Here is a 16700-nt window from a genome sequence, read left to right as displayed (position 1 = left end):
TCAGACGCTGGTGTTGGCGTGGTGGTTCCTGATCGCCATGGCGTTGGCGTAGATCATGTCAGCGTTCTCGTACAAGTTCTCCTGCGGTGGCAGCTTGGTGTTGGGCTCCAGAGAGTCCAGAATGCACTGGTGCAGGAAGACATACTGGGACTGCAGGAAGAGAAGAAGGGACGGTTACAATAATATATTAATAACTGTTATTACATGGTTATTACACTCTGTCGCGTGTCACTGACTCGTTATTCTTGTATCAATAGAACCTACGTTGACCAATCACAGGGCAGCATTCATCCTTATAGCTGACCAATGTTTTCAGAGCTACACACGTGTAGATGACTAGGGTTGTCTCCAGACAGGGGCCTTCGTCTCAACAGGGAGGTCAGCCCATATCTATGTGTGTGTATGCATGCGTGTGTGTGTTTCAAGTTGTATTGTTACGCCACATTACGTAATGTAAGAGAGTAACATGCTTAGGCTTCGGTTCCTTGACATTGCAGCACAAAGACAAATAAGGCAAGATAGTCAAGATAAATAAAGTGACAATAGTTACAAGACATAAGTGAGACAATTGGACAATTGAGCTTTTACAGCTTTCTACTAGTATATAGTAGAAATGTCATCAGTATTGCACTCTTGTGGCAGTGGGAGTAAGAGGTAGTACTGAGTAAAGTGACTGTGTATATGTGTGTGTGTGTGTGTGTGTGTGTGTGTGTACATGTGTGTGCGTGTACATGTGTGTGTGATACCTCTGTCTGGACCATGAGTGGTCGACTCAGCCTCATCTTGTGGACGAAGGCAGCGATGCTCACAGCTCTCTCTCTCTCCAGCTGCTGCAGCATCACATCCAGGGCGATCAGGGTGCCTGTCCTGCCCACCCCAGCACTGAGGAATACACACACACACAGCAATGTCACAGCCCTGACACACGCACACACACACACAGCAATGTCACAGCCCTGACACACACACGCACACACACACAGCAATGTCACAGCACTGACACACACACAGAAATGTCACAGCACGGACACACACACACAGCAACATTTAACTGTACCCCCTGACTACCTGCAGTGTACGACGGTGGGCCCGCCCCCCTGGGTGTCTACGTGTTGCCTGACCAGCCCTCTGAACTGCAGGAGCGGCAGGGTTCCCTCGGGGACGCCGTGGTCCGGCCAGGCCGTGAAGTGGAAGTGCTTCACCACGCGCTCCTCTGCTGTGTCCATCTGGCAGGGGGCCAGACACACACACACACACACACACACACACACACACACACACACATTGATGTCAACACTTCAAACATCAAGCAAACCAAAAACACATTAGACCCATCTCCATAATAACAGAAACATCTGTGTGGACATCTCCATAAGTGTCTAGTACACACATGAGAAAACCATTCCTCAACATTAAAATATGAAATACTGCATATTTCCATGTCACTAAATATAGTTTTAACAGATATCCAGTAGATGGCGCTGCGGACCTTGCCTCAGGTCGTAGAAGGTCAATGCCCCGCTCTGTCATCACTCATGTTGACCTGACAGTTAATGGGGTGTGGACAGAATTGGACACTAATGTTGGATCAAAGGTTGTATGTTTAATATGCCAGGCTGGTACTCCACTTTTCAAGCTAGGCTGCTAACTTGCGCTTAGCAACCAATCTCCTCAGGAAAGGGAAAGTAAAGCCACAACACTTGTCACAAACAAGTTCAACAGAACATTTTGACACGACAGTCCAGTTCAAGAATCCACTACCAAGGTGTGCACTAGCTCACAGAACCCGGTCCCGCTGTGATTAATGACACACATAATGATTTAATGGTGCACTTACATGTTTCACAGCGAACTCCCTCAGTGTCCAGTTGGCTAGTTTGTTCTCAGCCTTGACCGTGACCCGCAGGTCTCCATAGTGACAGGACGTGTAGTCCAGAGGCCAGTACTGCTCACACTTGGCCTGTGGAACACACACATACACACACAGCCAATGAGAACACAGAGCATCACTTGAACACACACACACACAGCCGTATCACCAGGGGTTAAATTGGGCTGAGCTTCGAGGCTTCCACTTAAGAAGTTTAACATTATGGATAAAACAGGGCTCTGTTATTGTACCCCTGTGTTCCAATCGGTCAGTCAGTGTTTTGTTTCTGCACACACGCTCAACTTTCGCGCGGTGGCTCATACGTTTTTTGATTGATTGATTGAAAACTTTATTAGAAGATTTGCAGAAGTAGGTACATGAAAGTACATATTACATACAAGGTCAACTAAAAGGATAAAAACCCAAGAAAGCCACTGGCTTATTTCAATTGGGGTCCTTGATTCTCAATTCATCGTTACATGTAAGACAGACAAAAAAAAAAAAAAAAACTTGGGGGTAGACCTCGCACACAAAATCAGCGACAGTGAGATGACAAGAGGCCGCTGTGCGAAATGTGTAGAGAGGGCACCAAACAAGTAAACCGACAAGTAGCTAGCTAGTTAGATTAGGACTCTCACCTATTCTCGCCTAGGCAAAACTCAATGTACAAAGATAGGGCTGGCAGTAGCAGCTCCGCAGTTAGAGCCACAGAAGACACGCAGACAGTTTGGAAGCCACAACAGTGAGAGCCGCAGCAGTTCCGCCACACACACACGCTGCTGAGGTTGATGCTTGCGGTCTGTTTTAGGGGTTATAGAGTTGGTGTACAACAAAGTCTGCTAGAAAATGGGGGTTAACCAGAAGGTATTAACCCTAACCCATCTGTACTAACCCTAACTTCATATGTGAAGAAATGGCTCGGTGTCCCACGCTGTCTGACCAACATCGGCCTCTATGGAAAAGGGGTCCTTGAACTACCCATCACGAGCCTCACCGAAGAGTACAAGTGCTCTAAAGTAAGACTCCAGATGACGTTGAAGGATTCCAGAGACCAGACCATCAGCAATGCTGTACCACCCCTTATAACTGGACGGAAATGGACACCATCTGACGCGGTGCAGCATGCTACGTCAGCCCTGAGGCACAATGACATCGTGGGGCATGTCCAGCTGGGAAGAGGAGGCTTTGGCCTTGCAGCAAGTAAACCAACTTGGCGTAAGGCCTCAACATCAGAGAGGAGGAAAATGGTGGTCGAGGAGGTGCGCCGTCAGGAGGAGGCTGAAAGAAGCGCGAAGGCCGTCTCTCTTGCAAAGCAGGGACAATGGATGAGGTGGGAAGGTCTGGAAAGGAGAAAGCTCAGCTGGAGGGAGCTCTGGGGAATGGAGGCAAGCAACATCAGCTTCATCATCAGAGCTACCTATGATGTGCTCCCATCTCCAAAGAACCTTCACCAGTGGTATGGTGAGGACCCAACCTGTGCCCTCTGCCCAACTCCAGCGACTCTCAAACACATCTTGTCCGGTTGTAAGACCAGCCTCACACAAGGCCGCTACACCTGGAGGCACAACCAGGTCCTCAAGAGCCTGGCAGCAGCTCTTGAGAGCAAGAGGAATACCACCAACTCCTTGCCCTTGAAAACAACCAATTCCATCACGGCACCAACATTCATCCGAGAGGGACAGAAAAAGTCCAACCATCCTCCAACCAAACCAGAAGCTGGACAGCTAGCCATGGCCCGGGATTGGAAGATGCTAGTCGATATTGGCCAGCAACTAATCTTTCCACACGAGATTGCAGCCACCACCCTTAGACCAGACTTGGTACTCTGGTCCCCTTCACTGAAGTCTGTTTACATCATAGAGCTCACAGTCCCGTGGGAGAATTCATCTGAAGAGGCCTATGAGCGCAAGAAACTGCGCTACACAGAACTGGCAGCAGACGCTCAACAACGAGGATGGAAGGCAAAAGTCTATCCGGGTGAAGTGGGATGCAGAGGTTTCGTGGCTTCTTCCACCATTAGGCTGCTGAAAGACCTTGGCATCCATGGACAGGCTCTGCGACAGACAATTAGATCACTCTCTGAAGCGGCCGAAAGAAGCAGCCAGTGGATATGGATCAAGCGGAAGGACCCTTGCTGGGCTCAAAGAACAGCAACATGACCCGCTCACTAATCCCCCTGTACCCCCACTCCCACTTGAGAACCCAGGTCAGAACCCTCCAGGAGGAGGGTGAACAAGGTATGCGGTCAGCTCTAGGCCTGACTCAGGGAAGAGGACACCCCTGCCTTGCATAGTCCCGTGGGCTGCGCCATTTAAACAACCAGGCAATTCTCATGATTGGGCATGGGACACAAGCTCAGGCTTGATCACCCTGTAGCTGGCCGCCTTAGATGAGGGTGTCTGTCTAGTGTTGAAAAGGCCGAAACACCCCATGATTCAAAGGTACTCTACTGACGATGTGTCCCGAAATTTAACATCCTTCCCATGTCTGAGATACAGCTCCCATGCCACTCTCAACATCAAGGCAAACCTCATGTGCGTACCATCCATTGGCACAATGGACAGTATAACATCACGTCCCGTGTTTCCTAACCCATCTGTACTAACCCTAACCCATCTGTACTAACCCTAACCTAGCTGTACTAACCCTAACCTATCTGTACTAACCCTAACCCATCTGTACTAACCCTAACCCATCTGTACTAACCCTAACCTAGCTGTACTAACCCTAACCCATCTGTACTAACCCTAACCCATCTGTACTAACCCTAACCCATCTGTACTAACCCTAACCCATCTGTACTAACCCTAACCCATCTGTACTAACCCTAACCCATCTGTACTAACCCTAACCTCTCTGTACTAACCCTAACCTATCTGTACTAACCCTAACCTATCTGTACTAACCCTAACCTATCTGTACTAACCCTAACCCATCTGTACTAACCCTAACCTATCTGTACTAACCCTAACCTATCTGTACTAACCCTAACCTATCTGTACTAACCCTAACCCATCTGTACTAACCCTAACCCATCTGTACTAACCCTAACCCATCTGTACTAACCCTAACCTCTCTGTACTAACCCTAACCTATCTGTACTAACCCTAACCTATCTGTACTAACCCTAACCTATCTGTACTAACCCTAACCCATCTGTACTAACCCTAACCTATCTGTACTAACCCTAACCTATCTGTACTAACCCTAACCTATCTGTACTAACCCTAACCCATCTGTACTAACCCTAACCCATCTGTACTAACCCTAACCTATCTGTACTAACCCTAACCTATCTGTACTAACCCTAACCTATCTGTACTAACCCTAACCTCTCTGTACTAACCCTAACCTATCTGTACTAACCCTAACCCATCTGTACTAACCCTAACCCATCTGTACTAACCCTAACCTATCTGTACTAACCCTAACCCATCTGTACTAACCCTAACCTATCTGTACTAACCCTAACCTCTCTGTACTAACCCTAACCTATCTGTACTAACCCTAACCTATCTGTACTAACCCTAACCTCTCTGTACTAACCCTAACCTATCTGTACTAACCCTAACCTATCTGGGAACTATTGAGCTAAGACATTGGGAAACAAAGGGTTGGAAACTATGTAGCTTATCAAGATGAATTAATATAATTTACGTGTATTGTTTCCATATCATACTTAAGATATAGTGATGATTGTTTTAAGTTCAACTTGCTACAGTATGAATAGCCTAATAGCTCAGTATTTCCTCAATGAAAACAAAAATGAAAAAACCATTGAATTAGATTTGGCTAAATTGCTCCAGATCACTAAACAGATCTCAGTAAAAAAAAAAATGAATTCTGGCACCTGCATGCACATCTGTCCCAGAATGCTTTTTTTAGGGCTACCCCACTTACCCAATCCCAATTTAACCCTGCACCTCACTTATAGTATATCCCCGCCCTCACACACACAGTATACAAAACTCACATAAACACACACACACACACACACACACACACACACACTGTACAAAGCTAACATACACACATGCACTCACTCTGACTCACCCTCCCTCCTTCAGTGCAGTTGGTAACCATGACCACTCCCTTTACCCTTTGCTCCCAGATCATCCTCCAGAAGGTGTTGACAGTGGAGGGGAGAGGACCCTGCGCTGCAATGTACTGTCTGCTGTTGCTGCCGTAACCCTGGAAACAATAACCAGCAAGCAGGGGGGTGATAACCCAAATTCCAAATTCCTTGAACATGACCAAGATAACCCGGTAACCATGGTAACCATGACACGCCCCCTACATCCCACATCAACATTTATAGGCACCGTAAGATTCTATTACAACATAACATTATGACATTTTATGATTATATTAGGTTTGGAGCCATTGGAGGTCACTGGCAAGTGTAAAGAGCCATTTGGATAACTTTCATTATAATAATGCTTATCTGTAGATCATTAGTCCATCATAAGGATGTACGCCCCCAGCCAACCATCCCAGAGTGATGTAGCTTATCATGTTTGTCCATCAGTGTATTGCAGCTCAGTTACAGTAAGAGCAGGGTGTGTGTGTGTGTGTGTGTGTGTGTGTGTGTGTGTGTGTGTGTGTGTGTGTGTGTGTGTGTAAGCTGCAGGACTGACAGCTATGTAGCTGGCGTTGATGTAGTTTGAGGTTGCATCCTGGTTCAGTGTCGACAGCTTCACCCGGGACCAGTCATCTGAAAAAAATAAAATAAAAAGCAGTCCAGTAAATGTTGAGAAACAGCAGCTCAAGGGCCATGTGTGAATGAGAGGGTTCTCTTACATGGTAGAACGTTGGTGAACCTGTTCTTAGGCACGTTCTCCGGTAATTCAGCGGCTCTACGGATCTGCTCGGTGCCGACTGGGCCGAAGTCCTACAGAGAGACACAACACTCACATGATAGGCCTAGGAGCTGGATACAGCACACGCAGATCTGGAACCAGGCTAAAGCACATACAGATCTGGGATCAGGTTAAAACACACACAGATCTGGGACCAGGCTAAAGCACACACAGATCTGGGACCAGGTAAAGCACATACAGATCTGGGACCAGGCTAAAGCACATACAGATCTGGGACCAGGCTGTGTTCTAAAATGCGTTCTTGCATTCTTGCCAGTATGATGTTTCAGGTGTTCTTATAGGTGTGTTCTTGTAGGAACGGGGGGTTCTTCCAACACGTATTGGAACACAGCCAACGTCTCGAGTGTGGAGGCGGAGTCAGCAGGTCTCTGGCTCACCTCGTACTCCTGACTGAACGTCCTGTTCTGGTCAGAACTCAGATGGTTGTAGTGGTCTGAGAACTTCCCCACCGGGACGGCCCTGGAACACACAGGTGAACAGGCATGGAGGGGCATGTAGGAGCACAGTCTGAGGGAGCGTCTGAGGGAGGGGGAGGGTCTGAGGGAGGGGGAGGGTCTGGAGGAGAGGGAGGGTCTGGAGGAGGGTCTGGAGGAGAGGGAGGGTCTGGGGAGTGTCTGGGGGAGGGTCTGGAGGAGAGGGAGCTTCTGGAGGAGAGGGAGGGTCTGGGGGAGGGTCTGGAGGAGAGGGAGGGTCTGAGGGAGTGTCTGGGGGAGGGTCTGGAGGAGAGGGAGGGTCTGGGGGAGAGGGAGGGTCTGGGGGAGTGTCTGGAGGAGAGGGAGGGTCTGGAGGAGAGGGAGGGTCTGGAGGAGAGGGAGGGTCTGGAGGAGATGGAGGGTCTGGGGGAGTGTCTGGGGGAGGGTCTGGAGGAGAGGGAGGGTCTGGGGGAGTGTCTGGGGGAGGGTCTGAAGGATAGGGAGGGTCTGGAGGAGTGTCTGGAGGAGAGGGAGGGTCTGGGGGAGGGTCTGGAGGAGAGGGAGGGTCTGGGGGAGTGTCTGGAGGAGAGGGAGGGTCTGGGGGAGGGTCTGGAGGAGAGGGAGGGTCTGGGGGAGGGGGAGTGTTTGGGGGAGGGTCTGGAGGAGAGGGAGGGTCTGGGGGAGGGTCTGGAGGAGAGGGAGGGTCTGGAGGAGAGGGAGGGTCTGGGGGAGTGTCTGGGGGAGAGGGAGGTTCTGGGGGAGTGTCTGGGGGAGGGTCTGGAGGAGAGGGAGGGTCTGGGGGAGGGTCTGGAGGAGAGGGAGGGTCTGGGGGAGGGTCTGGAGGAGAGGGAGGGTCTGGGGGAGTGTCTGGGGGAGAGGGAGGGTCTGGAGGAGAGGGAGGGTCTGGGGGAGTGTCTGGAGGAGAGGGAGGGTCTGGAGGAGAGGGAGGGTCTGGGGAGTGTCTGGGGGAGGGTCTGGAGGGGAGGGAGGGTCTGGAGGAGAGGGAGGGTCTGGGGAGTGTCTGGGGGAGGGTCTGGAGGGGAGGGAGGGTCTGGAGGAGAGGGAGGGTCTGGGGGAGGGTCTGGAGGAGAGGGAGGGTCTGGGGGAGGGTCTGGAGGAGAGGGAGGGTCTGGGGGAGGGGGAGTGTCTGGGGGAGGGTCTGGAGGAGAGGGAGAGTCTGGAGGAGGGGGAGGGTCTGAAGGAGAAGATGAAATGAAAATGAAATATATACTTACTTAAAGTTGTCGCTGGACAATTTGGATTGCCTGAATGCCATTGGCTTGCTATGGAACAGGAAACAGAGGGTTATTGATTGTAGATTTAAAATAGGTTTGCTGCCTGACCGTCATTATCACCAAGGCAGCACCAACCTGAGTATCTCTGGATTCCGACGCCACATGAAGAAAGCCAGACCAATCAGGAGAAGGACACACACCAGAGGAATGATCACGCCCACTATGACCGCTAGAGGAGGACACATAGATATAGAGCATCATAGACAGGATATACATCACTACAGGAGGACACATAGATATAGAGCATCATAGACAGGATATACATCACTAGAGGAGACACATAGATATAGAGCATCATAGACAGGATATACATCACTACAGGAAGACACATAGATTAGAGCATCAAAGACAGGATATACATCACTACAGGAGACACATAGATATAGAGCATCATAGACAGGATATACATCACTACAGGAGACACATAGATATAGAGCATCATAGACAGGATATACATCACTACAGGAAGACACATAGATATAGAGCATCATAGACAGGATATACATCACTACAGGAGGACACATAGATATAGAGCATCATAGACAGAATACAGCACATTACTACAGCCACTATGACCACGACTACCACGACACTACTGATAGTGATGTTGCTACAGTTCTAACTCACCATTGGGGCTGGTGGTACAGCTGATAGTAATGGCGTTACTCCTCTGGATCCCGGAGAGAGAGACTACTGTCATGCGGTAGGTCTGGGCAGGTTTAGCACCTATCTGGGCCTCCTTCACCTGGTCTCCCTCCACCTTGCGAGGGCTTCCCCCATTTACATTCACCTCCACGCTGCTCCAGACTCCACTCACAGCGGTCCAGGATAAAGAGATGGCATCGCCCCAAGACGAGGAGCGACAGTTGAGCCCTGTCAGGTCTGGGGGAACTGGACACAACAACAAGGAAGACATCCATGTTAATGACTAGCCTTTAGAGGAGAGTTGTTAGCCTCTTGTGCTAATGACTAGCCTTTAGATGAGAGTTGTTAGCCCTCTGTGCTAATGACAGCCTTGAGAGGAGAGTTGTTAGCCCTCTGTGCTAATGACTAGCCTTTAGAGGAGAGTTGTTAGCCCTCTTTGCTAATGACTAGCCTTTAGAGAGATGTTAGGACAGTGGATAGTACTGTGTATCACAACATGTATCCCACAATTATCCCATACAGACCCAGTGTAACTAGCAGGGTTTGAACCAGGGACCTCTTGCATGGATGCCACAGACGCAAACCGTTATACAGAGCATGATTCCTAATCACCTCCGCTACATCAACTGTAAGGTCATTTTGATGAAGGAGAGGGACAGACTCACCCAGCGTCAGAGTGACTTCATACTGCAGAAGCCTTATAGAGTTCTCTTCAAACCAGAGAGACACGTCATAGGTGGATCCAGGGTAGAGGTCAGGGAAGGACACCTGTCCCTCTCCAGAGACAACACCTGGAGAGTTTTCTCCAGTGATGCTGTTAGTGGCTGTTGCCATGGTGAACAGACCCTGGACCTCATTCTGGATAGAAGAGTTGGTGATGCCCCAGGAGGAAGCAGCACAGTCTATTTCTGCAGGAGACAGGAAGTAGAATCTGTTCACAGCTTCACACTCAATGGTTTATAAAGCTGTATGAGTTGGTTTATAAAGCTGTATGAGCTGGCTTATAAAGCTGTATGAGCTGGCTTATAAAGCTGTATGAGCTGGTTTATAGAGCTGTATGAGCTAGTTTATAACGCTGTATGAGATGGTTCATAAAGCTGTATGATTTGGTGACATCCAGTATTGGGTTTCCAATTGGTGCTTCCTCAGACAAAGCTGTCTGTCTTGTTACTGAGATTAGATTAAAATAAAGAGTCTTCATATCATTCTTCAGATCTTTAGCTAGAGGTTGTATTGTGATATTTCAGTCTGATGATAAGAAATCGATTGTACATTTAATCAAGAACTGTGATATTTTAATATGAAGTCAATGAATGAAGGATATTTACTTGTCAATGCGAAGACCTTTTCTCCTCTGCTCTTGACTCCCTCAAACACAGTGTAGAGAGTGAAGTCATGCCTAATCCCAGCAGTGAGAGGTGAGTGTGTGTACATCACTACATCTCCCACTTCACCTGACACTGTGAACGGTTTGTCAGTCCCACCAAACTGAAGCACATAGTTGGGTATTGTGCTGGTCTTGGTCCACTGTAGAGTGACACTAGTCTCAGAGCGCCCTGCTACAGTGAGATCAGCTACGTTGAGGGGAGCTGAGACAGAGAGGGACAAGGAGAGTAATCATACACACTCACTCCTCCATTCTAAAACCACAGCAATATTACTATTAACAACAGAAGAGAATATTCAGAGCAATCTGGTCCCAATCTAAACATGTCCTACCAGTGACAGCAGAGAAGTCATGTCCACTGCTGTTGATGGTCTCAAACACAGTGTAGAGAGTGAAGTGATATTTAGTCCCAACGGTGAGAGAGGAGACTGTGTGTGTCACTACATCTCCCTCTGGTGCAGTGATGTTTGTCCCAGTTCCATCCAATACCAGGACATAGGTGGAGATCCTGTTCACCTTGGTCCACTGTAGAGCCACACTAGTCTCATCTTGTCCTGTTGCTTTGACATCCGCTGCATTTCTAGGACCTAGGAGAGAGAGGGATCAAACCTAGGATGTCAGCTTTACTAAGACAGTGTTAACCCAGTGAGCTAAAGCCCTGGTATTGCCTCTAGTGAACACAAACCTTTGGGTCTCAGGCACCTAGGAGAGACACTTCAGCCATGAGACTGTTGACTCAGACAACAACTCACTCCAGCTCTGTCATATCACTCAGTACACTGAACAGGACATGAAGGATGGGTCAAGGTTGCACACAACAACATGGCATCAATGCTATAGAATGATACACTCACGGGTGACAGCAGAGAAGTTATGTCCACTGCTCCTGATGTTCTCAAACTCAGTGTAGAGAGTGAAGTCATGTCGAGTCCCAGCAGTGAGAGGTGAGACTGTGTACATCACTATATCTCCCTCTGGTGCAGGGATGTTAGTCACAGTTCCATCCAATACCAGGACATAGGTGGAGGCGGGGGTGCTGTCCACCTTGGTCCACTGTAGAGTCACACTAGTCTCATCTTGTCCTGCTACAGTGACACCAGCTGCATTGAGGGGAGCTGAAGCAAAAAGAGAGAGGAATCAATATGATCAATCATACAGACAGACAACCTCAGACATCCACTACACGTCTCTTCATGGTTGAGTGTGTTTGTAGTGGAGGTGATGTTGAATCTGGCCTCTTGGCCTCATGGCAAATGCTTTTTTCGTCCATGTTGACCCAGCCTGTTACACATTAGTTTGTCATATCATGTATTTAATCACTACAGCCACTAGCCTGGAACCAAGGTCAACTTTGATTTGTTAATGAAAAGATCAGTGCTGAGGTCCATAACCTTATTTCAATTCCACCCACCAGTGGCAGCAGTAACTGGGACTCCACTGCTCCTGATGGTCTCAAAGACAGTGTAGAGAGTGAAGTCATGTATGGTCCCATCAGTGAGAGAGGAGACTCTGTACGTCACTACATTTCCCTCTGGTGCAGGGATGCTTGTGTTAGTTCCATTGCTGAACTGCAACACATAGGTGGAGGCGGGGGTGCTGTCCACCTTGGTCCACTGTAGAGTCACACTAGTCTCATCTTGTCCTGTTACGTTGACACCAGCTGCATTGAGGGGAACTGATGGAGAGAGGAAGACAACTTTATAGTAGAATTATAAGAAGACATACACTTGTCATTGTTATCAATGTAGCTATGCATTTTGACAACATTGTTCAAAATCATAGCTAAATGTGCACAAAACTTGTTCATCAGAAACATCTTGTAAGGCATACATTTTGTTTAATGCCAGGTCTGGCTTTGGGACCATTTTAATTGTGTAAAATAATATTACTAAAGCAAATAAAAATATCTAAATATAAATATCTAAACGTCTAGTGACGGACACCTACCAGTGACTACAGAGAAGACATATCCACTGCTCCTGTCTCTCTCTAAATAAGTGTAGAGAATGTAGCCATATGTAGTCCCAGCAGTGAGAGAGTAGACTGTGTCTGTCACGTTTACCTCTCCCTCTGGTGCAGGGATTTCTCTGAACTCTCCATCATCCAGCTCCAGTTCATACATGGAAGCACCAATGACATTGGCCCACTGTAGAGTGACACTCGTCTCAGAGCGCCCTGCTACAGTGACACCAGCTACGTTGGGAGGACCTGAGACAGAGAGAAAGGAAAGCTTTAGTTTTAGGAGACATACAGTGGATTACAGTATAGAACACATAGACTGGATTACAGTATAGAAGACATACAGTGGATTTGTGATCATCCAGGATCCCACCAATTTTGCAAATCAATAATATTTACTTATTCGTATACATATTTTTTTTACTTGTATGTAATTTTTTTACTTTTTTACTACTCTGATACATTTTTCAAGCATAGAGATCATGAAGTAAATTCAAAGACCACATACGAGTGATGGCTTCCACTGTGACTCCACTGCTCTGGGCGCTCCCACGTACGGTGTAGATAGTGAAGTTATATCTGGTCCCAGCTGTGAGAAAGGAGACTGTGTGTATCACTGGTACATCTCCCTCTGGTTTTGTGATGTCTGTGATGTTCTCATTTCCATTGACCTGCAGTTCATAACTGGAGACACTGTCCACCTTGGGCCACTGCAGAGTTATAGAAGTCTCAGAACGCCCTGTCACCCTGAGAGTACCAATGGGAGCTGAGACAGAAAACAAGATGATTCACTGCACAGTTACGCTGGTCTCTTATTAAACATGTTGTATTAGTTCAACTTCTCTTATACACATTGTAAGTATCAGAACACAAATCGGATTCATCTGATGGCATCAGAAATGAACTGACCTGTACACAGGTAAATAATGAGATGTCCTGTACACAGGTAAATAATGTAATGTCCTGTACACAGGTAAATAATGTAGCCGGAGTGGCTGTAGTGGTGTAGTTTGACTCTTACGTGGTGGAAGCGCCAGAGTGGTTGTTTCTGGGATGGTTGTAGCTGGTTCTGTAGGAGTCGTTTGACTCTGAAAGCAGGAAGACAGCTGTGTGTTAGAACATACAGGACAGAAGAACACACATCTCTGAGACCAACCAGAGCTGTGGAGACTAGTCACTCTGGGGTCTGAGGAACTGGGGGTAACCACTCCCCTAAAAGGACAATGTGTTGTTTTGTCTACTTTTGTGTGTGTTTGTATGTCGGTGCTGACCTGAACAAAACGAATGTAATGAAGCCAATCTAATCTAATCTAATCTAATCTAACCACACACACAGTTGTATGCCGTAATAGTGGAAGCAAGCAACTACATTGAGCGTCTCTCCCTCTCTCTCTCTCTCTCTCTCTCTCTCTCTCTCTCTCTCTCTCTCTCTCTCTCTCTCTCTCTCTCTCTCTCTCTCTCTCTCTCTCTCTCTCTCTCACTGCTGTTACCAGTTCTGCTTTCTCCCTTCTCTATTTCCCAAAGTTGTAAACTGTAGCATGTGACTTAGCATAAATTACTATGTCATCCCTCAAGCTTCATAATAATCATGGATTGATCAGTAGTTAATGATTGGCTTGTGTGTTTCCTGGTTTGAATATGAGTCAGATGAGTGCCTGAATGTGTTATCTTATCACCTTGTTATTCATTTCATTATATTACATTCATACAACATTCCTATAGATCAATAAACCTATGTTAATACATTAAAGGTGTGCGTCTTCTTCTTGAATTTTTTTGCGATGTGCGTTCTCTCCTTTTCAATTAAATACATTAAAGGTCCCATATTGTAAAAAAATAAATAATAAGATTTTAGTGCTTGTGCTATACATTTGGGACTCTGATGACCCTACTAACACAGAAACTGAAATAAAGCAATTCGGTCCGTTTTTTGTGGGCTGCATATTTCGGAAAACATGGGATTCAACAAGCCATTCAGATTGGCTGCCCCTGCCTAAACAATTACTATGAGGTTAAAGTAGTACCTATTGAGGGTATTTGGGTACATATTGGTTTCACCAACACTTTTTATGCATAGTTCCCCTATTTTAGGGTACCCAAAAGTAAGAGAGCTGTCACAATGTGTAGTATTGATTCTAGGCTTTGGATTTGCCTTTGGAGTCTGATATTGGTGTCTGTCAACATGAAGACCAAAGGAATGTCAATGAAAGTCAAAGAAGTCATTATTGGGCTGAAAAATCTGAAACATAGTCAAAATCTTAGGCTTGGTGAAATCAACAGTTCGGAACATTATTAAAAAGAAAAAAAAGGTTACTCACCCACCCTACACCCGTACACCCATACTTCTATACGCCTATACTCCTGTACACCCTACACCTGTTCACCCGTACACCCATACACCTATACACCCGTACACCCGCACACCCGTACACCCGCACACCCGTACACCCGTACACCCATACACCCGTACACCCGCACACCCATACACCCGTACACCCGCACACCCGTACACCCATACACCCGTACACCCATACACCCGTACACCCATACACCCGTACACCCATACACCCGTACACCCATACACCCGTACACCCATACACCCGTACACCCATACACCCGTACACCCGCACACCCGTACACCCATACACCCGTACACCCATACACCCGTACACCCATACACCCGTACACCCATACACCTGTACACCCACACCCGTACATGTTGTAAACTCATTAGTATATCAGTGTCCAATGACATTACTGGTTCACACAGCACCATGGGCCCAGAGGGATACCCTCACCTGACCCAACCTTGACCTCAGCACCATGGTACCCCACCTGACCCAACCTTGACCTCAGCACCATGGTACCCCACCTGACCCAACCTTTACCTCAAAACCATGGTACCCCACCTGACCCATCCTTGACCTTAGGACCATGGTACCCCACCTGACCCAACCTTGACCCAACCTTGACCATAGGACCATGGTACTCCACCTGACCCAACCTTGACCTTAGGACCACCTGACCCGACCTTGACCTCAGCACCTTAATACCCCACCTGACCTAACCTTGACCTACACTCACCGGACACTTCATTAAGCACACCTTGCTAGTACTGGGTTGGACCCCCTCTTTTGCCTTCAGAACTGCCATAGTTCTTTGTGGCATAGATTCAACAAGATGCTGGAAACATTCCTCAGAGATTTTGGTCAATATTAACATTAAAGCATCACGCAGTTGCTGAAGATTTGAGCCAAGAAAATATCCCCCACACCATTACACCACCACCACCATTTTCGCACAGAGAACTGCTGCTCACTGGATATTTTCTCTTTTTCAGACCGTTCTCTGTGAACCTTAGAGATGGCTGTGTGGGAAAATCCCGGTAGATCAACACTTTCTGAAATACTCAAACCAGCCTGTCTGGCATCAACAACCATGCCATGTTCCAAGTCACTTAAGTAAGTTAAGTCACCTTTCTTTCCCATTCTGATGCTTGGTTTGAACTTCAGCAGATCGTCTTGACCACATGCCTAAATGCTTGCTGCCACATGATTGGCTGATTACGGTAGATATTTGTGTTAATGAGCAGTTGAAAAGGTGTACCTAATGAAGTGGCCAGTGAGTGTTCGTATGTATCTGGACATCCTGTTTTCCATGTGTTTATATATAGCTGCAAAACCAATTGGCCAAGAGTGGAACAATAAGGTTTTCTGAATATGAATACAGTAGTATACTGTCGTTCTGTAGAGGATTAGACTTGTGTTTACAGGCAGCTTTATGCATTATAGTTGTTCACGACAATCTTTTCAAGAAATTGGCATCGTCCTGTTTCGGCACTAGCTTTCTAGTCAGTGAGCCATAAAATGATCCTGCCAATGCCGGACGTTATCTAGACGTTACACAGAGCAGATTTGGCCTCCAGTACAGTGAGAGTTAAAAAAATAAAAGTGTCAATGTCTCTCTCTTTTTGCTCTGAACAGCCTTTTAACAGACAATTCAAGCCAAAACCATGACATCTGAGCCCAGTCAAAGTGAAAGTGACTTTAAGTTATTTATAGCTTATATGATTGCTATTTTCTCAACTTTCATAAAAACCCATGACACCTATATTAATAAATCCCCTTAACTTTCCTGAAAAGGAAATTTAACTTGATAGCTCATGTTTATTGGATTGTTATAAAAGATGAATTTATGAAAAGCGCGGGGAAATGAGGCAAAATGGAAAATGGGGCTTAGACTCAAGGGATT

General features: G+C 47.0%; 1 protein-coding gene across 1 annotated transcript; it reads right to left on the bottom strand.

Annotated features, from left to right (window-relative positions):
- On the bottom strand, positions 1–15311 carry LOC308167973 (receptor-type tyrosine-protein phosphatase H; the record flags this gene model as incomplete). The annotated part of the gene is made up of 17 exons (XM_080542453.1): positions 1–150; positions 747–882; positions 1069–1226; positions 1838–1960; positions 5924–6061; positions 6484–6584; positions 6671–6761; positions 7128–7209; positions 8399–8446; positions 8534–8627; positions 9086–9349; positions 9769–10011; positions 10558–10692; positions 11345–11605; positions 11902–12103; positions 12553–12698; positions 15248–15311. 17 exons carry the CDS (start codon positions 15309–15311, stop codon positions 1–3), a joined length of 2436 nt encoding a protein of 811 aa, XP_080398579.1.
- Positions 15312–16700: the final 1389 nt, after the last annotated feature.

Source organism: Nansenia antarctica (assembly GCF_963989245.1).
Source record: "Nansenia antarctica genome assembly, chromosome: 11".
NCBI lineage: Eukaryota > Metazoa > Chordata > Actinopteri > Argentiniformes > Microstomatidae > Nansenia > Nansenia antarctica.
Note: the sequence above shows the minus strand (reverse complement) of the source record. Positions and strands in the feature narration are given on the sequence as shown.